A 24,814-nucleotide genomic window follows, 5' to 3' on the forward strand; every position below is an offset into this window, starting at 1 on the left:
CCGGGGGCAGGCGCTGAGGGAGGGGGCACCGGGGCAGGCGCTGAGGGAGGGGGCACCGGGGGCAGGCGCTGAGGGAGGGGGCACCGGGGCAGGCCCTGAGGGAGGGCGCTGCTCTGTTTCTACAGCACTGGGGCAAATAACTTATGCTGACACTTAAAGAGGTTAAGAGAAGAGTACTACTTTCTCAATACCCCTCGTCTCATCTCGAGTCCTGGACACCCTCACCCCTCGCTAATTAATAAAATAGTGATTGCCGCCTCCTCCCCGGAGGCATGAGCAGGCCCTGAGGGAGGGGCCGGCGCGCGGCCGGCAGGGGGCGCGCTGCGCGCGGGTTTAAGAAGCGCGCGGGGCGGCGCGCGGGCGGCAGAGCGGCGCGCGGGCCAGAGCGGAGCGCGCGCTCTCCGTCCCCCGGCCGCCAGCGACCCCGGCCCGCAGACATGGCCAGCGGAGGGCTGCAGCTCCTGGGCTTCGTCATGGCCTTCCTCGGCTGGATCGGCATCATCATCAGCACCGCCATGCCCCAGTGGAAGATGGCATCCTACGCGGGGGACAACATCGTCACGGCCCAGGCGCTCTACGAGGGGCTGTGGATGTCGTGCGCCATGCAGAGCACGGGGCAGATCCAGTGCAAGGTGTACGACTCGCTGCTCAAGCTGGAGAGTAAGTTGGGGCTGGGAGGTGGGGAGGGTGTCGGGGTGCCCGTCCCGTCGGGGCCATCCCCTCCGCCCCAGCGCCACTTGCTTCGCTCGGGGCGGTGAGTGCCGGTCCCGCAGGGTCATTACCCCGTGTCGGTGTCGGTCGCGTCGAAGCTCGGGCTGAAATATTTGGACTGGGTTTGCCAGTTCTATTGCACGTCCAGTGTCCTGTCTCCGTCGTCGTCGTTGTCCGTGTGGTCCCCACACCCCTCTCCCCCACGAGTGCCTGGCGCGATGGGGGTGCCGCTGCTGTCTCACGCCCTCTGTCCCGTTGGATTTACTCAGCCTGTCCCTTCGGGGTTGAAGGTGCGGGGCTCGGGGTCCCGCATCTCTTTCATGACTCCTTATCCTGTCGGGGGTCGCATGCGTGTCTCTTGGGGTCCCCCGCTGGCTCTCCCAGCCGGAGCTGAGGGTCACTCCCCGGTGACTATGCTTTGGGGCACTCTCGGCAGTGTCGCCTCCCGGGAGGGCAGCGGGGGCGCTCCAGGGGTAGTGCCCGGGCAGGAGCCGGAGCTGCCCCGCATCCCCCTGCCCGTTCCCCCCTCCCCAATATGTCCCGGGGGGTGGAAAGTCCAGATTCTCTACGTGTTTTCCGGAAAACGCCGTGTTTGCGAACAAGAGCTTTTGGCTGTGTAGGTCCAGCCAGGGTCTGGGCTGCCCTCGCTGGGCACGGCTGAGCGGGAGCAGAGCTCAGTAGCGTGGCCGGAGTGGGCTTTTGGAGCACGAATCCTGTGTGCCTTTGACTGGTTTGGTCTTTTGTTCTCTGGGAAAGCCGCTGCTGCTCCCGTGGAGCTTTTAGGCAGAGGGCTGGCAGGTGAGCTGGCGTCCTGCCCAGGTAGCACTGCCTGAAGTTTTCAGGCAGGCCAGTATGCCACGATAATCTTTGGGTCTCTTATCCTGTCCTGGGATGGCAAAGCATTGCATGCAGGCAGGAGCTGCAGCCTGGCTGGCTGGGGTGTCACTGGGGTGCTCAAGCCGAGCTGGAGCCTCAGAGAGGGCTGTTTCTAGAGGGCTGGGACAGAAAACTTATGCTGACACCCAAAGGGGTTAAAAAAAGATACTACTTTCTCAATACCCCTCTCTCATCTCCAGTCCTGGAACACCCTTATCCCTCCCTAATTAATAAAATAATAATTGCCACCTTGGTCACCTTCTCTTTCCCAAAGGAATGAGCAGGCAGTTTCACGTGAAGCGAGGTCTGCGGGGAGTGTCCCCGAGTGCGATTGCCACCAGCCCATCCTGTGTGTCACCGGTGAAGCCGGACCCGCCTTGGCGGCCAGCCCACAGCTGTGCCACCCGTTCCCTGTCCCAAACCGCGGTGGCCCCGCGGCTGGCAGAGGTGCGGATTGCACCCACTTGGCACTCGCAGGGTGCGGGGCCCTGCTGATCGGGGCAGGGCTGAGCGCACAGTCCGGAGTGTTTGGAGTGGTAATTATGTGTCAGCTCAGCTTCAAGCCTCTTATCTCTCGCTGAGGGCGGGGGGGCGAGGATGCCAGCGGTGAGGAATCTCCATCCACCCCCTGGATGGCTTGCGAAAGGTAACTTTGCCTCGGGGGCTGTGCGCAGCCCATTGTGCTGTAAATGAGACTCGCCTGCGGAGCCCGCCTTGAACTGGCTCCCCAAAACCTGCCCCGAGCCCTCCAGGGCTGGCCCATTCATGGCTGAGCACCGAAACCTGCTGCTCCCCCACCTTTGTCCAGCCAACAATACGGGCTCTTCTCTTCCAGGGCTACAGTGGAGGCAGGTGACAGGGACAGGCTGACCTCGTGGTGGTCTTTTCTGTTCTCACCGACCTCTGCGGGACAGTATGCCTGGGAATTCTCAAATATCAGGGAGATCGAAGGGTTTGTTATCCTCTCAGGGAAAATCAGCGAGGGCTGGCAAAAGGGCTCCTCGTTCTTGTGGCCCCTCACCTTACTTAGGCTGTACCTTTCCCCCTTTCAAGCAGATCATGCCTGGGGACATACAGCTTATCTGTCCTTTTCCCTCCTGGTGTCCCTTCAAGCTCTTGCAGCCACATAGGCCTGGGCAGGGACCAGCAGTGCTGGTTTGGGTGGAGGTGCAAAAAAAAACCAAACAAAAACCCCGAACCGTTTATACCCAATTCAGCAGCCACACCCCGGGACAGGTGCAGTGGAGAGCTCCCTTACTGCATTCATCTGTGTCCTGGTGAAGGTGGCACAGCTGTGTGGGCAGAACTTCTGCCTGGCCACACTTTCCTGCCAGGGCTTCGCATGCCCCAGGTGCTCTGAGCCACATGTCAGAGCCTCATGCCCTGACGGGAGAGGCTCAGATCTGTAATTACTTTGTCCCTGTAGAAAGGACTGAACCTTCTCGCACCTGCAGTAACTCGTGTTTGTGGGAATGCTGGAAGGCTTTGCCAGCAGGTTTTGGAATATCTGGTAGCTGTTGCCATTCCTCTGGATGTGTCAGTGTTTGGCTGCGAGGCACAGATGGGGTTGGCACAAGCTGATGAGCACCATTAGCCAACCGAGGGGCCTCCAGCTTCCCGTGTGGGCACACTGCTGGAGTGCACCCATGCTGGCACTTCTCCCGCAGCTGTGTTCAGCTGAGGGCTTATGTCACTGCTCCTATTCAGGCAACAGAAAGGCTGCGTTTTGCTGGCTTACGTGAAAAGCAGTGCGTGGCCACACGCAGACATAGAGGCAACAAATGCCACCCTTGCAACAAGGCTTTGTTGCACAGCCTCAGCATTGTTCTTGTGGCCCTCCAGCATGGTCCATGGAGCTTAGCTAGCTTTGTGCTCCTCGGGGTCTCAGGGGGATGGTCCTAGAGAGGAGCAGGGCTCCTGGTACCTGTCTCTGACAGTTTCCAGCCCCACCTAACCACATTCTCCTGTTCAGAGCAGATGTTGTTCTGGATCCTGTCTAGGCTGTTTTAGCTGGAGATACTCATCGACCTGTTTGGTTTTCCTGGGAGAGGTTCTGTGCTTGAGACAAGCTGAGACTCATCTATCACTTCATCACCAAACCTAGTACATCCACAATGAGCTTTTGTGCCCTAGCCCAGAAAATAAACAAGGTTTTGAATGCCCTGTGGGTCAAGCAACATGGCTGAAATGTGAAATCTTCCCTCCTACACCTTTACTACCCTGGCTGAGCCTGTTCCAGGAGCTGGGCAAGAGAGTGGGTGGGGGGAAGGAATGGTTCATGCTCAGGTTATTGCTGCTTCGTTCTGGTGATAGGGGAGTTGGGATGGTGGCCCAGGGAGGGACAAAGCATAAGGGACATATGTCCAATTCTCCATCTTTAGATCTTGATTAAACAGGTGGAACTTGCTGGTATCTGTGCTTTCATGTGGTTTAAGGGTTAATTTTCTACCGTGTTTCTCAATCCCTGTTCCTTCCTGATGAAAAATCATGATTGAGTGATAAAACAGTCTCAGTTGTGCTGGCTTTGAGAAGGTAGAGGGTTACTTGGAATGCCACCGAGGCTGTTCCTGTGCACTGCCCTGGAGTGTCTGCAGGAGGGGATGGATGGGAGTCTGTTGCAATACACTGGCTTTGTTGCTCTACAAGCAGCTTCTAGTAGCTGGTGTTACTATGTGTTACTAAATCTCTTGGTAAGGGAGTTCCCAGGCTTTGTGGGAAAACAGGCTGCCCAGGTCTCCTCTAACCAGGAATCTGGAAATGGTGGTATCATGCTTGTCTTACTACCAATCTTTGTCAGTAAGGGTAGGAGGGCACTGAACCTTACTTGCTCTCAGATATGCAGAGTACAAGGCCCTGTTACCTACTGAACTTGCCTCTTTTGCACTGGACATGCAGTAGGGAGTTCCCAGCCTTCCCATTTTGTAAAAAAGCAGGACCCAGAGTCCCTGTCCTGGCTCAATAGCTCGATAGTCTTTTAGACTTGTAGGGAGGTGCTTTGAAAGTGTCCAGACTGGAATCTGATGCTGATGGGTATGCAAGGTGGGCCTTTGCAGGTTCTGGTTAGGGGGTTGAAAGCCTCCAAGCCATTAGCAGCTTTTGGGTGTAGTGGGAACAACTGCAAAGTGTGAGAGATGTTTGCTGGCCACCTCTGAAGCTGTTACTGCTTGCTCAGATCTTCAGTCTCCTGTCTACTGCACAAAAGTAACTTTCACATGCTGGCGGGGCAGGGCAGCAGGATCTCAGCTGTGGCTCCTTCCAGGGAAGCTTTCATGAGGGTGGGAAGGCTTTGAAGGCTGCTGCCTTCTCTCAGAGGTGGACAGTGGAACACGGTTCCTGTACTGCAGGGATGCTTGTAACTTCCCTCATAAGGATTAGAGGGAATCCACAGCATCTATTTCATCTGTATTCTGTCATCAGTTAGTTGGATGAAGGCCCATGGGAAGGGAAGGAAAAGTCCTTATTTTAAATTAAGGCAGTTGATGAGCATCCCTATCAGAGAATAATCTGCACACAGAGCCATTACAGCAATTTTGCCTTACAAACAGGCATTACAAAAATCCCGTGGCACTTTCCCAACAGCTTTTCTGTAATATAAATGACATAAACAGATTGAATAAGGAAATGGGATGATAGAGAAAACCCTCAAATATCTGCAGGTGAAGTACTGAGGTATTTTTTTATATAGCAAAGCAATTACCAGCAATTACTTCTGTCCCAGTTAGTGATAAATGTGGGAAGGAAAACTTATTATTTAGGCTTCAGATAAACTGAATAAGGTTGTTTGTGTCCAAAACAACTAACAATAACTGAATGGTTTGTTAGTATTTTTTTTAAAAAACGTGGGGTTTATTGTGTGAAACCGGTGTGAGCTGCAGCTGCATGTTCGTGGACTTGGGTGGTATTTTATGCCTTGCAGAATGCACATTTGTAATTAATTGTCATCAGGAGTTTTAAGCCTCTGTTCTTCAGTTCTTTCTGCTTTGTTGCTGTAGGGTTTTCAGGCCATGTCTCTCATTGCTAACCAGCAATAAAAAGGCTTGGCTTCAGAGTCAATACTGGTTTGTATTGACAAAATACTGTTGCCATCTGACAGCTGTTGCTTGGTGCCAGACCAGTTTGTCTTACCTTGTGTAGGACTGTTTTTTTCCCCAAGGGCTCCCAAGACTGCCTGGGCTTTCCTGTTCCTGTTGGCGAGACAGTTGCAGCAGTAAGGAGTGTGGGGGAAATCCTGTTTTCCCTCTAATATGGTAGAAGTTGTAAAGTTAAATTGCTGTGGATTACTTCTACTTGCTGTCGGCGGCCTGTCCTGTTTAGCAGGTTGAGACAATATTGTACTTGTATAATTTTGGATTTTTAAAGCATCTGGAAAGGCCCATGTGAACAACAGAACTATTATTAAAGTAGCTTTCCCAGCCCCTGGATGTGCAGCTTCCATTGACAGCACCTCTGTTAATGTGTAGTTAATAACTGGTAGCTTGTATGATGATTAACTGCGGCCAGTGCACTGCACACATTGCAAAAGTGGTTGGAGGACAAAAGCTCTGCCTCCCAGGCTGTGCTGGGAGCACAGGGCGGGTGGAGGATGGTTGGCTAACACCCTCATGTCACATTACAGCTTCTTGGGACAAAGGAACAGAATGTTCTGCAAAGGCTCCAACCTGTTCTGCTGTCCCACTGCAAGTTTCTGTCCCACTATATGTTTCTGTCCCCTTATGCCACAGAGGCAGGCATGAGGGAGGGGGTGAGGGCACTAGGAGTTGTCCCACCAGGGTGTGCTGAGAGTGGGCAGCCCTGGGGAATGCTCACAATGCTGTATTTTGTTCAGCTGCTTCTGCAAAGCCATCATGGCATGCATCCAGTTAATACTTATACATCTCGAGATTTTAGTCTGTTTCATAGTTGGGTTTTTAGAGGTCATAGAAGCTTTTTTAGCATTTTCCTGTGTTTGTCCCTTGGCACTGTGTGTGAAGGTGAAATGTTTCTTCCCACCCTTATAACTGTTTTTCTAGTTTTTAGAGATAGCATTGCCTACTTTGAGGTTCATGAAAGAACTCTTTCAAAACCCTCTCCTATAAAACAATTTCTTCTGCAGCAAGACTGAGCCAAACTTACTGTAGTCTTGATAAAACAAGTTTGGTATCTCTGCAGAAAAGATGGTTTCCCATGCCTAGTAATAACTGGTATTTACCCATGAGCCTCTCCAGAGCTTCTGCTGTAGGGTACAATTTAGCCTTAAATGTATGGCACCTGAATTGGTTGCCTGGGTGGTAACCTGTCAGCTGAAGTCTTTCTGAACATTGGCATTGCTTTTGTGAGGTAGAAATTACTTTTGGAGTTTAATCTCTGACATCGGAGATAAATCAATTAAAAACGAGTTTGGATACAGCAGTGTGATTTATGCTCAAGTGACAAATAGCTTTGTTAATGGGTTTCTGTACATCTGTGCAGCAGATGGGTTTTGATTAACCCATGGGTGGTGCAGAGGTGTGTCACCTTCCCCTTTGAAGGAAGTGAGAGATACTAGCCCAGCTGATTGAGGAATTTTTCCCAAGAAGGTGAACACTCATCTTACGAAAGTGTGTTCCTTCCTGTTGCTCTGATTATTGCATTCTTATTGTGTTGTTTCTGACTGGTTTTATAATCTATTTACAGAACAATAATATTGTGTGTCAAGGGGCAGATCGAGATCTGTTTCAGAGCAGAATTAGAGCCCGGTGTTGGTGTGGGTCACAGGAGTTTTCCTGCACAAGCAGTTCTGTGGGACAAAATGTAGTAAAGAAGCTGGAGAGGATGGCTGTGTGGCTCTGCTCTCCTGGCCAGTGCCAGTCTGAGCTCTGAGTTTCAGACTGGGCCACAGGACCCATTTATGTGGCAGGGACTCAGATGGGTTCACCATGCCAGCCCTGACTGAGTGTGCTCTGTTAAAGGCCTAAATCTCGCAGTTCAAGCCTAAAATGCTTTGCAGAGCTCTACCAGGATGCAGCCAGGGTGTTGTGAGTGGTGAACTTCAGACCTGAGATTGTGTGTCAGGGGACACCTGTGCCTTGGTTACAGCATGCTCCTTGGAGCTTACTCATTTTATTAACCAGCCCTGTTTGTTCTCAGGGTTTTACAGGGCTGTATATGAAAATTCATTCTGTTCAAACAAACCTGATTTGCTAGACAATAAAGCTCAGGCTCTTATTTCACTGCTAGTCAGGTGTTTTGTCACCTGAGGGTTTTTTTAGTAATGACTTAATTTACATCACTACTTTTCTTTGGTAAGTTCAGTAGCTCACATTCATGGGGTTAGTGTGTGTTCACACCTTCAGATAAGTCCATATAAAAACCAAATCCCAAGGTACATCAAGTCTGTCTGCTGACAACTCAGCCAAATTCAATGCTTACCTACGGGAGGCATCACCCCCTGCTCCAACTCCTCAAAAGCACAAGAGGCTCTTAAAGCATTTCAATATCTTTGAGTCAATTAAGCAAAATACTTCTTAAAATAAAGTAGAAAAGAAAACTAGTTATTTTCAATTAGCTGGGAAAGTCCTATTTCTTTTGCAATTGTATTTTTGTACCCTCTGGGACTCAAACGGAGAATGTAGCACAAAAAATCTAAATCAGCACTGAGTTATTTGTATAAAAAACAGGTTTTGGAAGTGTTAAGCAGTAAATGGGCCTTGCTGTCTGCTGTGGCACTATTCATATGTATGTCACTATTCATATTAAAGCTTGTGCTTAAGTACTTTGTCAAGATAGAGCCTAAATCTGAATACTTCTTTTGATAAACAGGTATGTCCTTCCAATTGGGATTCAAATGATCAAGGAACAAAAGATGTCTGAGGGCAATTCCCAGGTCATTTCCTGCAAAAAGCCGCTGCATGCCCTTGTTTGCCATGCATGTTAGAAGAGGCCGAGAGTCCTCTGATCCTTAAGCATGAGTCTTGAGACTAAAGTTGAGAAGGAATGGCTTGCTGGGATGTATCCTGTATATCAAGGAGCAGTAATATTTAGATACAAGATTGCTGAGCCCAGTAATTTGAATTTCTATTTGTATCTTGAGTTAACTTTGTGGGTAACTTAAATCCTATTGTCTTCCAGGCAGTCTGCAGGCCACAAGGGCTTTGATGGTGGCTTCAATACTCCTGGGGCTCGTTGGAGTGTTTGTTGCTGTGACAGGCATGAAATGCATGAAGTGCATGGAAGATGACCAGGTGAAGAAGATGAGGATGGCTGTCTTCGGTGGGGTGATCTTCATCATTTCAGGTTGGTAACATGCAGACGTGTTGAGTGTTAAATGTACGGTTTCCTAGGTGGCATATAGGATGTGGGAGGGCTTCATGTGTTGCTCCAAGGGCATTTTGGTCTGAAAACTCCTTAGAGAACTTTCATTCAGGCTACCTGAGGCTCCTTGGCACTGGCATTACAATCTCTACATGGACTTCATACCTTTCCATATGTGTTGGCAGAGCTGAGTTTGACCCTGCTTCAGTGGAAAAAAGGCTGTCAGCAGAGCAGCCCTGCCTTTGCTGCTGTGTAACTGGGAAACATCAAATCTGTTCTTCTCTCCCAACCAGCACTAAATGGAACAGCTCAGAACTTTCAGGGTAGCAGCAGCTCAGCTTTACTCCAGATGCTGATTCTGCTGCATCCTTATTTTTGCAGTGATTTTGCTGATTGTTTTTCTTAACAAAATGACATTTTGTTCTCTCTGTGTACAGGTCTGGCAGCGCTGGTAGCCACATCATGGTATGGCAACAGAGTGGCTCGGGCCTTTTATGACCCTTTCACCCCCGTCAACACCAGGTACTGACCCATTTCGTATAACACACTGTAGCTGAGCGTGACAAATACTCCCAGGGCTTAGTTTTGAGTAGCAGTCACTCAAAACAAAGAAAGGAATTTTCTGACCTAGCTGGATTGGCTTCAGGCTGTGCAGAAAGAGCTGGGACCGGAGCTCATTATCCTTGTGGCTCTTGGGTCTTGGCTTCAAGGTGACATCACTGCCAGAGAGCTCACTGGTGGGACCTCTGTGATTTTTACCCAACTACATGCTAAAGACCTGGTTTACACAGAGCTTGGCTTGCAGCTGTTGAGGGTGACCCAAAATACTGGAGAAACCCAGCACTGCTCTTTGTGGGTCAGCAAAGCCTGACTGCTCCAAGCTGCTGCCTTATAGGAAGCCACATCCATCCCAGTTTCTGCTTCCTTCTGCTTTGAGTTAATGTATTACTACAAGTAATATCTCTGGGTTACAGTGATTCTCACTTTCTCCCTTCTTTCTTCTGCAGATTTGAGTTTGGTTCAGCTCTCTTCATTGGCTGGGCAGCTTCATCTCTGGCCATACTGGGGGGATCCTTCCTCTGCTGCTCCTGTCCACGGAGAGAAACTTCATATCCACCCACCCGAGGCTACCCAAAAAATGCCTCCTCCACAGGGAAGGATTATGTATAATAAAACAAAGAAAAGGAGCCACCAGCATTGGTAGTGAAAGCATTTTGGAGAGGACACTACAATGCCACTGTCCTGAGCAGAGTCCAGGCTCTAGGTTCTGCCTTCCTCTTATCCCAAAAATATGTATATTTTTGTAATCCTCTTTGCTACTGGACGTAACTTCTCCTTTCTCTCCCAACCCGTGGAGGAAGGCTAGCCTAGATTCATAGGTATTGCCACTGGAAAGATGAAACCTCCAAGCTTGGGTTAATTTTGGTATTTGGGAGCAAAAGGGAAAATGATACTGTTTTTATAGACGGATGTTGGTGCTTTTTTTAGTTGTGTTGTTTTTTTTTTTAATAGGTGGTAAAAATTCAGTCCCATATCCCATTAAGTTAGAACCCAGTGTGGTGTGTGTAGAAATTAAAGGAACATATATACAAAATGATGAAACCAATAGCTTAAGGGGAAACATAATTTTGGGGAAAAGGCTTTACATGTAGGAATGTTTGAAGAGATGTAAAATGCTCTTGTACTGTCTTATTGGCATCATCTTCAGTACCCTCCTTTCCATGCAAAGGGTCAGAAACAAATTGCTGTGACTGAAGTGGAAATCCACATTGTCTGTGCACATGCTGTTGACTAATGGAAGATGCAGTGTAAGGTAGAGACCACAGAAGTTACCAGACTCCCAAAGCATCTGCAGGTTTCCCTGGTGCCAGGGAAGAGCTCAAGGAAAAGGATTGCCTTCTGTTTTCACTGTATCTCTGGTGAGGCTGTGGCTGTTCCTTAGACACTGAGTGCTGCCAGTGATTGTTTCTCCATGTTCCCACCCTGGCAGCCGAGCTTGAAGCTTTATCCCCCTGTGTGTGTTACAGGTCACCTTTTAACACTCTTCTTTCCTCGAGGCTTTCTCATTTGGGCTGAGTTTCCCAATCTGTTTGCCTGATGCAGCTAGCTGTGTTAAACCAAACTGAATGCACTGCCACTCCCTGATGTTTCCCCAAAGATACCTCACACGCTGCCATTCCATCCTGTCTATTTCTTGTAAACACTTTCAGTGATGATATGAAGGCAAATTCCAAGAAAACTGACCCAAAGGTTATGGCATTTGCTTATGATCCAAGCTCACCAAAGAGGAAGAAACAACCATTTTAAAGATACAGCCATCCTTGCATATTGAGTCATATCTAAAAAAATAATAATGCTGTTCATCAAAAGTTCCCACCCCTTCCCCTGAAACACCCCGTCAGTCACTTGGTGTTGGCTGACACTGGGTGTTAAGTCTTGTGATTCCTAGAGGGATGGTGCCACTTCTCCAAAGCTCAGCCTTTTTGTATAGAAGGAAACTGGTGCTTCTGACCAGGCTTTATAATTGTGTATATGTTCAGAGGCATCAAGTGTCTTGATTTCCTTCTGTAGACAGGGAGAGCCTCTGGCTGAGCTCTTGGCTGTACCACGTTGGTGGTCTGTACAAGCCTTGTACCTCTGTTTTACCTGACTCCCACAGCATAAAGTTGCTAAAAGAAACCAACCAGAGCATTTGCTTCAGGCTCAAGTTGATGTTGGCCTGTACTTGGAGCTGGGCCATGTGGCTTCCCCGTCTCCATGGGGAATCGCCTGTGCACAGCAGCTGCCTCAGGAGACCTCTTGTCTTGGGAGGTGGCAGCTCAGGTCACATTAAAGAGCTGCTGAAGTCTGTGCTTTTGTATTTGCATTAACCCTGAGCCAGGGAGCAGATGCTTTTATTGGGAACTTGTACAAAGTGTTTAAACAATTTCAATAAATGAACTTTTTTAAGGAAAATCAGACTATTACTTCATTTCTTGTTTTTGAGCAGAACTTGGAACGGTGCACATAGAAGTGGAGAGTGGGACTTGGGCTTTTGGAAGCCTGCCTGCCAGGATGGAGCTTGTTTAGCTGTGTGTATCTACAGCAGACATAGGTGGGGACAGATCTTCTGCAGTGAGTCAGGCAGTTGTGGCCTCTGGCAGGAACTCACCCAGTAATCACGATTGCAGCCCAGGAACCAGAAGGTCTGCTCTGCTCCTCAGCAAGGCAGGCTGCACCCTGGGTGGAGCAGGAAGGGGCAGGGGGAAGGCAGATGGCCCCCTTGCAGGGGAGTGGGAGCTGCAGGAATGGGGAAGGGATGGGGCACAGAGCCAAGGTGTTCCCAGGAGAGGTGCTCTGCCTTCAAAGCAGTCCTGCTGATCCATGTGGGACTCCTTCCATCTCATTCTAAAACCCTTTTGTACTGTGCTTCTCCTATTGTGACAGCACTTTTTGCAGGCCAGGTAGAGAAGGGTTCTGTTGGCCATGGGGTGTTCTAACCTTCACTGATACCTCCCCAGGATAGCAAGGCTCTATCCCCCTGCTTCTACCTGCCCTAGAAACCTTTCTCTGTTCATCGGGGCTTTGAGTTCATCCCTTTCACATTTTTAAGTATTTGTGATGAGAGACAAACCGTATTTAAAACATTTTCTTAAGCTCAGTCAAGGAGCTGCCTCCTCTAGTCCTTCACTCTCCAAGGGCTGTTTGCTTTTGTAATTACAAACAATCAGAACAAAGCTAATTAGGCCATGTAAAGCTGGCAGAGCAAAACAGCCAGGCATGTGGCTGGCTGAGTGAGCTTGCAGTGCCTGGAGCAGGCTGGTTGCCTGGCATAGTTTGGGGTCTATGGTCATTCTTATTCCAACCTGTCAATTAGTCAAGGATTTCCATTGAGATTAATTTTTTCCCATGTTTTCATGCTCACTCCTTCTCCAAGGACTTTTGCAACTTCTACTCTGAAGTTTCCTGGGCAGAAGAAAAGAGGAAAGCAATCCTACCTATAAAGTAAGACTTCTCAGCAGCTGGCAAAACTAGACCACAGCAGGAGATGCAGATCTTTGTGTGAGGCTGGCACAGAGCCAGGAGCCAGAGGCTACCTTGTTTGTTTGTTTGCTTGCTATACTTTTAACTGGACAAAATTCAAAGCCAAACTTTCATTTCCTCTCTCTTTTTGCCATGACCATGCAATTCTACTCAGCCATGTTTGCTACAACCCTTTGGCCATCTCTGCTGTAGGCTGCATAGAAAAGGAGTTGCATGGGTTGAAAGTTGGGGGAGTTTCTCACTGGATTTCAGTCTTTGCACGTGACTGACATTCCTGCTGCTAAAGCCATCTTGCCATGAAATGATGGCATTTGTCTCTGCAGACAATGGGAACTTTGACTGCTTCTTGGCATCTTCTTCCATATCATATTTATTATTCACATGGTGCCAGAGCTCTGTATACTGTGCAGGGAACTTCACTGTCAGTGGGAATTACATGCTCATTTATATTGCTTAGTTATTTTGAAGGAGTAAGAGACCTCAAGATGTTTTTGGAATAACATCAGCCTGTTGGATTTCTTGGCTTCTCCAACTCAATAATTTTAAGAAATCATCCATGCCAAAAGCCTTTTTCAGATTCTGCTTCTGATTTGCACATGAGCTTCTTGTAATAAATTCAGCTTTGTTTTCTGTATTGTTCTGAACACATAGCTAAAGAGTATTAAAGCACTGAAAACTGACAATTAAGATCACAGAAATAGCCAAGACACCTAGTGACAGCTGTTGACAGCTGATTGTGAAACACAAGCTCAGAATCTTTTTAATATAAGGCAGAAGCAGAAATAATGGCATTACTGAAGGAAAGGAGTTAATGAAGTCAGTAACCTTCTGATGTTATTCAAAAGCAGCAGATTTACAAATCTAGATGAATAACCAGACTGAAAGAGCTCAAGCCTTTGTCCTGAGCATGGAGACATTTGGAGGAACTTTGGGGCAGCCAGTGAAGTGACAGTGATGTAGAATTGTCTGTGTTTCCACAAAGAAGAGCTAAAAGCTGCCAATGGTAGCAGCATCTTCCATTGCCTTACATCTAAGGCTACACCTGAAAAGTTATTTTGTGGTCAGCTCTTTGCATTGTCAGCACTGCAGTCAGATCACAGAACAGCCTGGGTTGGAAGGGACCTTTAAATGTCACCTCGTCCTTGCATCTGCAATGGGTGGGCACATCTTCAATAAATCTTGCAATGTCAGACCTCCTGAGTGGCCAAAGCCTGGCAGCCAGTGTGTATCCCATCAGGATTACCCACCTACAATGTGCTTTGCCCACCACCTTAGCATGTACCAGCTGGCAGAGGAGATGGCTGGTGTCACACGGAGCAGAGCAGCCACAGGCTCACAACAACCACGTGTTTCAGCCAGGGCTTTGCACCCAGCTGAACTGAGCTTTCCAAACTGGCCTTTGGATTGCAACACAAACAATATTGCAAGGGTGTCCCCCTTCATTAGGCTCCTCATTCCTCCACTCCCACTGCTTCTCCAATTTGCCTTGTGCTGTTTCCCTGCCTCTAGAAGTCCAGCCTGTGAGAAGGAGTTTGTTCTTTTATAGCATATTGCTTTTGACCCTTTCTGCAGCTCCTGAAATCCTGTGCTGAGGCGTCTGCATCACTGAGCAGAAAGCAAAAAACACTCCTTTGTTGAGCCTCATGTGCTTGATTGGAAAACATCCCAACTCCTACAGCTTTTCCAGAAAAGCCCTGCCTGGATTCCTAGCATACTGTGTCAGGGACTTGGTGTTCCTAGGGTCTACATTTCCTACAGGGACCTGCTGTGGACACCAGGAGCCCCTGGAGCTATGGAGCCTGTGGGTGCTCCTGCTTTGCTGCCACAGGGGCCACAAGGAGCCTTCAGCTGGTGAGTCCAAGCCCTGGGCAACCCACCTGGATAACACATCTGCTGGCTTTGCCTTGAGGCGCAGAAGCCTCCCTCCACTCCTATCTGGTTCATCAGACAGGCCCAGAAGCAGGTTTCATGTCAGAAACATGAATTTTAATGTTAAGTTTCCCGTATTTTTGCCTTGTTCTAGAATGGCTCTGCTTCCATTGTGTCCTGATTCACTACAGTTGTACAGATCCTTCCTCCTGCTAGAAGGACTATTTGGAAAAGTGTTTTCATCACCAGGCAGGTCCATCTGACCATACCAGACTGTTGCTGGCTGGTACAGCCAGGCTGGGTGGCACATTCTGGGACATTGCACAAGTCTGCATTCTTACCATGGTGTTTTTGTACTTCATCTGCCACATCATAAATTTCCATACCTGCTAAAGCTACATCACTGCCTCTTGTCCAGGAAGGTGAAGGATGTGACTGACATAAAAAACCTGCATTTTTACTTCAGGGCAGAGGATCTCCAGGACTGAGGAGTACAGACAGCCTTTGCCAATGTTCCACAGCTTGCAGGTGGGTTTTAATGGAAAAAAAATAGGAGGAAGTGAGGGAACAACAACATGAAGTAGCTACTGCCAAGCTTTCTTACCTCCCAAGCTCCTAGAAAAGTCCCAGCTATGTGAAAGCTGCTCAGTGCTAGCACCAGTGTTCTCCCCTGCTACAGATTCACCTCCCACTGCAGCCAAGGGCTTTGACTTTTAGTCTGGGAACCACACAGCAAGGTCCAGCAGGTGGGAGGCATGGGATGCTGCTGTTCCCAGCCCAGCACTCCTGGCTGCCCTCGGAGCCAGCTGCCCCAGCAGGACAGCAGCCGGGGAGACTGAAAACAAGCTCAGCCAAGGGAAAAAAAAGCAAGAAATAGCATTCTCATTACAAGGTAAACAGTATTAACTCTGTCTTGGGGGAGTAGAACCATCACGGCGGTGATCGGCTTTTCTGCCCACAAGCCGTGGAAGGGCGGTGGAACGCGCTCCACCCTCCCCTTGTGTAACACTCCCCACGCAGCGGCTGTAAATAACCATTTACCTGTGTCTGCTCCTCTTTCGCTGCTTTTTTTTTTGTTAAATGCAGCTCCCGGAGGGGCGGCTGGCCTGCGGTGTGCACGGCAGAGCTCAGCTCAGGGCTGGCAGAGCTGTGTCCCATCAGCCGGAGCTGGGAGCCCCGGGTTCCTCCTGCGAGCACGGCTGCCAGCTGTGCTAAGGGGGATGGGACAGTGTGGGCTGCATTTGTTGTTTTTCCAGGGAAAAGAGCTCAACGGTTCCTTTTAATTATTGTTTTCCCAGGCCCACGATAACATTTCTCCACGCTGCATTCTCTAGAAAAGGTCTGGTAAAAACACATTGGTCAAAACACATCTGTCAGAGAACCAGGTCTGCTTGTTTACCTGACTCCAGGATTTCAACATAGGTGCTCTAAGGTCTTCTCTGAACCTTTCCTGACTTCAGAAACTGGGGACAGAAAGGGGAAGCCAGTCCCTTCCCATGTGTTATTTTTTTTTCCCAATAAGTAAAAATGCCTCAGAACTGACCCAGACCTATGAGCAGTGACTTTTATTGAGATTTACTGGTCACTGTCACATTGTAACATGACAAAAGCATCCTTTGGGAAGCATGTGTGGATGGATGCTCTCGGAGCATGAGCAGAAATGTGACCATGCCCAGGCAGCCCTGTGCACAGAGCAGGGGAGATGAGGAGGACTGAAACCCTCAGCTGCTGCCTTCCTCCAGGGAGGGATATGGCCTTGGCCCAGCAAGCAGAGTCTGCAAAGAGGGAGTCTAATTTACAGTGCCCTGTAATTTGCTGATGCCGTAATATGTTTAGCTTGGGGAGAAGGCTGTGTTGATGTTAACGTGTTCACTCACATTGGAGTTGTGGTGTGTTCCATCCACGTGGAAAACAACATCACACAGGGCTGGGTCTTCCTTGTGACAATAACGGGCAGGAGCTCAGCTGGGGCTGAGCTGTGGGGGCGTCATGGGTGGGAGCAGCCCCTTGAACCCTCCAGGCCCAGGTAGGATGTGACAGCCCAGCACCTGCTGCAGTGACACTCACTCTTCATTAAAAATGACTGCCAAGGTTAATTAGACTTTGTCAGCACAGGACCAAGCAGGATTTCCCCAATGCTTTTGAACTGGCCCCAAATCACTGATTTCAGTGTCAGAAAACATAGCTCCATCCCCCCATCTGTGACTTTTCCTCTAGCTGGTGCTTTTTTGAGTCCAGGCAATGAAGGTGAGAATACTGTTGTCAGTACCAACAGTGATAGCAGAAATACCACAAATGATCTCAAGACACAGATTGGGGTGCCAGGGTGATACTAGACAGATAGACAACAAATAATTACTGCTCTGTGATCAGGTCCTGCTTTGGGATACAACATTGTCGAGGCTCAAACACGCCTCTGTGTTTGCCTGCTAGATTTGTTAGTAGTAATTGCTTACACTTGTGCAGCACTTGAGCTCAAGGGACTGCTCCAGGCTGTCTGCTGCATCTTTCAGGGTAAGACGGCAGGAATAAGCCCTGCAGATACAGAAAACACTTGTTTAGAATTCAAGTTAACTCCAAAGCAAGCATTTCTCTCCACAAGACTTACATGGCTCTCTACACCTAAATTCTTCATCCTCCTCAGAGCAGCCAAGTGAGTTGGGACAGGGTGTTCACTCTGCTTACAGAGGGACAGTAGGCAGACTACAGCCCTGAACCTTAAATGCCTGAACCAGTGAAGTGCCCACAGATCCAGGAGGCTTTGGACTTGGGTCTTCTGTCATCTGTGCTGGTGCTTCTCCTCCTCCACAAATGCACCCTCAGGGAGCTCTGTGTGCACTGGTGGGGGGCTACCCAGACATGAAGGATTAACTGTCTGCAGGCACAGGATACAGATGGACCACTCAGTCCTCAAACTGCCCTGGAAAGGGAGAAGTCTCCCTTGTTCCATCCTTGCCAGCCATACCTTCTTGAGTCCTTCTTTTTGCCGTCTCTGGAACACACTGAGCTGAGTGAAGAGTTCTCTGCTGGGTTTGCCAGTGGGTGGTCAGGCCAGCAGGAGGCAGGGAGCTGGGCTGAGACCCTGCAGCTCAGAGGCAAGGGAGAAAAGCAGAGCAGAGGGGTAGGACCATGCTCCTGGCACCAATGACTCACTGAGCAAGGCAGGTCAGCAAAGCTCCCAGGATTTCCACAGAATTCCTCAGAAATAGGAACATTAGGTAAGAGTCTGCCTGGAGTTCTGTGTTCAAAGAAATGACGAAATTTTCCTTGCACACACCTAATTCTAGTGAAGGCAAGAGTCAGTCCTGATGCAGAGCAGCTCTTATCACTGCAAGACAATGTTTTAATAAGAATTTCCTTTAAAATTTGTTCCCAGAGTCAGGCTCAGGCCAGCTTTGAAAGATGATGACAAGACCAAAGTTAGGAGCAGATGAAAATGGCTCTTATACAATTGCACTTGGCATGAACCTTTTCCAAAGAGGACATATCAGGTGTTTGGAAACAAGTTAAAAACATTAATTACAGCTGTAGCAGTAGTTCAAAATACGACAGGCCTTTTAGGACTTGTTGCCATAGGTCACAATGTCAATATTGCAAAAGAGTAGTTTGTTTCCATCATAATCTAGTTGTCTAGCACTGAATAATGGACTACTGGAGGCTGCCCCTTTATCTTGGCGTACACAGAGCTCAGCAGTGTGTGTCAACACCAAGAACTCTTGAAGGATTGCATTGCTTTGTCTGCTTGGACCCAAAAATACAAGGGCTTTGGAAGAGATTCAACTGTTTTGTAAAGTACCTACTCTAAGCCAACTTACCCCCTTCTAACATGGGCAAACTTGCTTATCTATGTCCTGGTGTTCAGAACTTAGCCCTCCCTTTCCTCCTATTATTCACCTGGATAATGAAATCTGTGCTGTGCAAAGGAGCAGTGACAAACAGTGCACACGAGCTTGCAGAGGTTCCATTGGTGCACTTCTGCCCAAATTATTTCAGTGTTATGTAAATGGTGTCAGCCCTCAGCCCCTCTGAGCAGTGGCTTCAGCTCAGCTGTGCCAGCTGCCATACAAGCAGCTCAGAGCTTGGAAAAATACATAATATATTAAGGGTGGGACAGAACCAAATATATACACTTAAATCAACTTGTTCATGCATGACTGGAGCGTAGTAACAGCTCCAGTGAAGCAGCCAGTGTTGAGCTCAGTGTCCCTGAACCTGCAGCACCTGGACTCCCTTTTGGGGCGTAACTTGGCTGTTCCTACTGATTCTAAAGAAGGCATACCTATGGAAATGATTGGACAAATACAGCACAGAGGGTTCCCATAATTGACCATAGTCTGTCCCTGTTTAGTTAATTTAAGCTCTTCTTATAGAAGAGCTGCAGATGGCACATTAAGTGCAGGGCAAGCTCTGCTCCCTTCAGCTAGAGCAGAGATGTGCAAGTAAAGCAGTAGATCTGCAAATCTCTTCCATGATGAGATTTAGATAAAGGCTTGTTTGGGACTCCCCTGTGACATGGTTAATTTTGATTCACATCTCTGGGACAAATGAGAGCTAAAAGCAGTGACTACAACATCCATGACTACCCACAGGAGATTCTTTCAGGACATTTGAGTTTTTACCTTTTCACAGAATTAAAAGAAGTTCAGTAAAAAAAAGCTGATGAAACCTTAACACACTCTTTCTTCTTTCCATGGAATTCAACTGCAAAACAACTTACAATGTAGCTAATAAAAAATGGAAAGTTTCCTCTCAGACTCATAGCTTTTCCTCTCAAGAGCAATTGAGGCGATTTCCTATGAAAGCCTGTTTCTGCCCAGTGCCAGGAGCAGTGTTTTTCTTTTCAGGATAGGTGGCTGCACATATTTGTGGAGACCTCCAGTACACTTGCTGCTGGATGTGCCATGACACCCAGCCTGGATGGGAGAGGTGTCCCTCCCCACAAGCACGGGTCTGCTTCTAACACCAGTAACTCTTCATCCCCGTGGTCCTTGGGGCTCCTGTTGGCAGTGAAACCTCTTCCATGTCAGAGATTTATTTTTTCCTGCTGGATGTTTCTCATGTGGCTTTAATTCTGTTTGTGGAGGCAGCTGCATGCACAGATCAGAGGAACGGGCTGGGCGCAGAGTCAGCTTCCCACAACTTATCTCTGGTTGACTAGGGCAGGTGGGGAAGGGAGGATGTGGGCTCCATCCCTCCCAAAACCTGTGGGATGGCTCGGGATTGTTACTGTAGTGATGATATCTTCTTGCAGAGAAGACCAGAAGAATGTGGTGGGTGCAGCCTGGGACACATTCCCACACCGCCTCTGTATATTTACACTCATTCAGCTCCAGCATCCCATTAAGCTTGATGGAAGCAATTAAAAAAGCAGTAGCTGTTCTTGCTCATTTGTGAAAACCAGCTAGTGAGATTCTGTTACAGATGAGCAGTCAAATTTTAAGCTGGCTGGTGAAGTTAGGCTCTCAGGGTAATTCTGTCTTTTGGAAACGTTGTGTGTGTGTATGTCAGTGTAACATAACCCAGCCCAGCACAGGAGGCCTTCCAGCAGGGCAAAGTTTAACTGTTCACTAGAGTGGAGAGTGGGTCTGTTGTGACTAGGACCAACTGCAGAAAAAGTGTGTTTATGCAAGCATGCACATCTGTAGGTGGCACACACACATACTGAACTGTTTGCAAAGACCAATGCCAAAACATTAGAAGTGATTCCAGCATCTGCTTGAAAATGACTTTTAGCAGTATCATAAGAGTAAATGAAAGCTTGGAACTGCTGCCATTTGTGGGGTAATTTCTGTTATTTTGTGTGGGGATCCCACTGGGAAAAAGGTTAAGTCCATTTGTTTGTTGTACCAACACAGGAAGGGAAGAGGTTTTCCTTTCATCCTGCTAGAACAGCTACCTTTGGCATCATATCCCTTTTCTCATCTGGTTGAGATCCCTATTCACACCAACACAGCTTGTCCATAGCTACCATTCAGTAAACAGCAATGAGCTACAGCCAGCTTTTATCTAGATTGAATGAAGCAGGCAGCAGATGGAAGATGTAACATGCTCACCTTTCCTTTTGCTAGAGCAGGAAGGGATGGATTGGACCCCACTAAGAAAGGGTCTCCCTTGATTCTGATCACAGAAGCTTGTGACTGCAGCTGATTGAATAGGAAGCCCCTGAGTTTCAATAGAACATCCTAAATGTGGTTGACAAGCTTCTGACAAAAGCAGTGGTGAACCCCTGCTTCAACTGGGTGCTCACATCAGTTCTAATCCAGAAATTATCACAATCTCTGCAGACTGGTACTATTTGAAAATGCCATCAGATTTTCTGACCTGGAAGTGCCCTGAGGCAATCCTCAGCTATTGACTCTGGACTTCCAGCAGCCACCTAAACTTAAACTAAATCCTCTAAGTCCTTTCTCCTTTTGGACAAACAAACCACCTTTTGTCTCCCTGTTCCCCATCCAACAGAACACTCACTCTTGTAAATGAAAGCAAGCTAATTTACTGATCTCAACGTGGTATTCAATGCAGTGAGTCACCAAAAAAGGCTCTCTCCTTTTCCATTAAGGTCAGCAGCAGCTTTGGCAGGGAACATGTGCCTGGTCATAGCTCCAGGCTGGGCTGGCAGCACCAGCAGCAGAGTCCAGGTGGAGGAGGATTTTCTGCATCTGCCTCACCACAAACACAACACCTTGGACCATAATGTCAGAGGAGGTCAGATAAGCAAGATAAGTTGCATTGCCTGAACCTTCTTTTTTAACAACTCTTTTCGGATGCAAATAATTCAGTTTAATACAGGTAGGTGCTGCCCCAGGTCTAAACATAATTTGGGTGACAAATGAGGAATGGCTTAGGGGCAGGGAGCAGTCACCTAACTTTAGAAACAGTTTAATCTCTCTCTTAGAGCTGCAACAATGAGGACTTTTCTTTGTGTTTCTGTCCCCAAACAAACTTCCTTTGTTCTGCTGCAGTTTCTCCTCCCCTGGAATTTGCTGTCCCAACTACCTCATTCGATTCATGCTCAGGCTTGCTCCGATGCCAGCAGGGTCTCAGAAGTCTGATGAAACCTGAATGATCCCTTCTCCCCCTGTGTGCTTGTGTCCAGCTGCCCAAAGAGAAGCCAGGAACCATTTCCTGCAAGTGTTGGCCCAACAGCAGTGCATGAGGAGCAGGAATGGAGGGATGGCATCTGCTGGAGCCCAGCCTTTGGGGACAGGTTCTGAGTCACTCAGATGTCCAGAGTGGTGGTTGACTCACCAGGAGCATGTGAGGCTTGTCCTGAGTCCCTGATGAGTGTTTTCACACCCAGACACACCTCAGCTGGAGAGGAGGACAGGAAGCCACCCAGAGAAGTCACCAGCTCAAGGTTAGGACACTGCCTTGGGAGGACATTTGCAGCCTCCAAACTGACCAGAGCAGAAACATGAATTCAATCTGTCCTCTTTCACACGGATATCCCAAAGGCCAGCGCCAGCACAGGCTGCCCTTGTTCAAGATAACCCTGTTTTTGGCTTTGAGCAGGTCTAGGAAATGCACATCAGCTCTTCAGGGAGCCCAACATGGGCTGCCCCATTTAAGGAACTCAGCTCTTGGACATCTTGGCACAGCTTTGTGAAAGCTTGGCATCCTGATGAGCACAAGGACACTCCTGAGTGAGGAACCCAGGCTAGGAGCCCGTCCCAGTCCCACCAGCTGAGACCAGTGGATCAGCAGTCTTGGGGGCTGACTCAGCCCAGCTCTCCCGTTCGACCTCACTGAGGAGCAGCTTCTAAACCATGGTGTGACTTCAGAGTCAGGTGAATCAGACACTTGATCAAGAGTCACTCTAGGATTTATGGATTTGAGTGCAAGCTTAACTGTGGCCATACGCTGAGGTCATTGTGTCAAGGGCAGCATCAAAATGCAAAGTCAGTGAGACGTGTGCTGCAAGAACCCCCCTCCACTTCATTGCTGCTCATGCAGCTGTGCAGCCATTTCTTCACACAGAATCAGAGCAGTCTGAAATCTCCTGTCTCATCCTTAACCCTTATCAGGTTCCTCTACACACAATTGCAACTGGTAGGATCAAGCCTAGAGTGAAAATGCAGCCCTGTGTTCAGTGAGGGATTCTCACTGGTAGTGTCCAAGCCATGTTGCTCGAAGGGCCAGTGTGAATTTGGGAACTGGAATCATTGGAAAGAGCAAAGTTTCACCTGGAGAGGCTGTCTCCATCAGCACTGCCTTCATCTGCCTGTGTGGTACCCACTCAGAACTCGTAAGTGGGGGAGCAGGAAGGGACCCACTCTGTCCCTAACTGAGTCTGCATTTACACCCTCACCTTAGCTTCTTGCTGTATCCTGGTTTCCATTTTCTCCTGTGCCTCGTGGGAGCAAAAGTCAGGTTTCAGGAAGTGTTTCAGTAAATTTTCTGTATTTTGAAATGGAGTGACTCACTCTCACCAAACCAGCTGCTATTTTGTCCTTGCTCTGTGCACTGAGGCAAGCACAGGACTCATCCCTGCCCCATGACTGGCCCCAGAATTCTGGGGAGTTGGGGGTCCAGGCAGCAGCAAGCACTCATCACCCTCCCTCTCGAAAAATGTCCCTCTGTGGCTTGTAGACACAAACATGAATGTACATGAAAGGGCAGTGGGTGGGGGCTTGTGCTGAATAATAAGCAGCAGCCAAACAAGTCGAGCAGGTCTGTGGAAGCAATTCAGGCGAGCCAAAAAGATCGGTAAGGTGAGATGTAATTATAATCCCTCTGAGCTGGGACACTAGGAGGAGCCGAAGGACCCACGACACAAACATCAGCCATGCAGCCCTGCTGCACCAGGGGGAAATAGGCCTGAGTAACAACTTGTTTACAATTTCACATTCATCCTGACTGAGCCAGCCCCATAATGATGTCACTGAGCACCTTATACCTTGGCCAGGCCAAAATTTTTGGAGTGTAAGAGGAGATAGGGAAGAGGCACACAGGTATGTAGGCCAAGTTTTCTTTTTTCATTTCCTGTGTCCTATCCTAGAAATATTAAACTGAAGAACAATTTACTCAGGATTTTCCCCTGTTTTCTATTGTGTGTCATGTGCTTTGCTGGTGTGTTGATTATGGAGAAGCTGCACAGCAACAGCTCACATCCAACAACAGTAAATGAAAGTTCAGAGCCCAAGCAAATGGCCTCCAAACCTCTATTACCCTGTTAGATAACAAAGAAGCCAAAAGGTATCTAGGTTATCACCAGAAAATAGCCTATAGGAACATCCTGCTCATTCAGCTATCCCTAGCTTGTTTTCTTTCTTTAGCTGTATGAGGTTTCCAGTCTCAGTTGTCCAGTGGCATAACATGAAAGGATGAAAGGGTGGCCCTTGGGAGCCAAGTGTCCAACCAGATGCTGAGAGAAACCAGTTATAGCCAAAGACAAAACTTAACCTAATGGCCATCATCAACAGAGAAAAATATGAAAGCAGGAGGGTTTCAAATTGTCCTGTCACTTCAGATAAGATCTGACTTTCTACACATAAAAATTGAAATAAAATTAAAGGGGGGGGGGGACAAGAAAGAAACTGGGGAAGTGTTGAAAGCTTTCAGGCTTTGTTCTTTCATCACAAAAAAAAAAAAAAAAAAGGGGGAAAAAGAAAAGAGGGACACGTTTTCCCTTTTGTAAGTTGTATTTAAGGGCTAGACTCTTCTTCATTTCGAGCCAAGGGAATTTTTGCTTTTGAGTTTGAAAAAAGCAGAATCAGGGTCACGATTTTTAAAAAGCTTAAATCCCAGGCGTGTTTTAGAAACAGATTCAAAAGCACATGCTTACTGCAATTATCTACGCCTGCAGTGTTTTCAGACATGTGGACTTCAGGAAAACAATAGCCAGCCCTGTTATCAGCACAAAGGAGGATCAGTTTGGAATTACCGTACCTGTAACGTAGGCAGCCCTCAGCTCTGAGGGCTTCCATTCCCACTGTTGTTCTGCTGTGAATTTACTTACAGCATGGAAGAGAGAAAGAAAAAAAGAGAGTGAGAAAGAGAGCGAGAAAGAGAGAAAGAGAAAGAAAGAGAAGAAAAGAAAAAGAAAAAGAAAAAGAAAAAGAAAAAG

At 48.1% G+C, this 24,814-nt stretch overlaps 1 protein-coding gene across 1 annotated transcript; it reads left to right on the forward strand.

Moving 5' to 3' along the window:
- The first annotated feature begins 350 nt into the window (after window positions 1–350).
- Window positions 351–11,811, forward strand: CLDN1 (claudin 1). Its single transcript, XM_063407953.1, has 4 exons — window positions 351–660; window positions 8,674–8,838; window positions 9,294–9,378; window positions 9,864–11,811. The coding sequence occupies exons 1-4, from the start codon at window positions 438–440 to the stop codon at window positions 10,024–10,026; spliced, it is 636 nt and encodes a 211-aa protein (XP_063264023.1). The 5' UTR covers window positions 351–437; the 3' UTR covers window positions 10,027–11,811.
- Window positions 11,812–24,814: the final 13,003 nt, after the last annotated feature.

Source organism: Prinia subflava, chromosome 11 (genome assembly GCF_021018805.1).
Source record: "Prinia subflava isolate CZ2003 ecotype Zambia chromosome 11, Cam_Psub_1.2, whole genome shotgun sequence".
In the NCBI taxonomy this organism is placed as follows: Eukaryota; Metazoa; Chordata; class Aves; order Passeriformes; family Cisticolidae; genus Prinia; species Prinia subflava.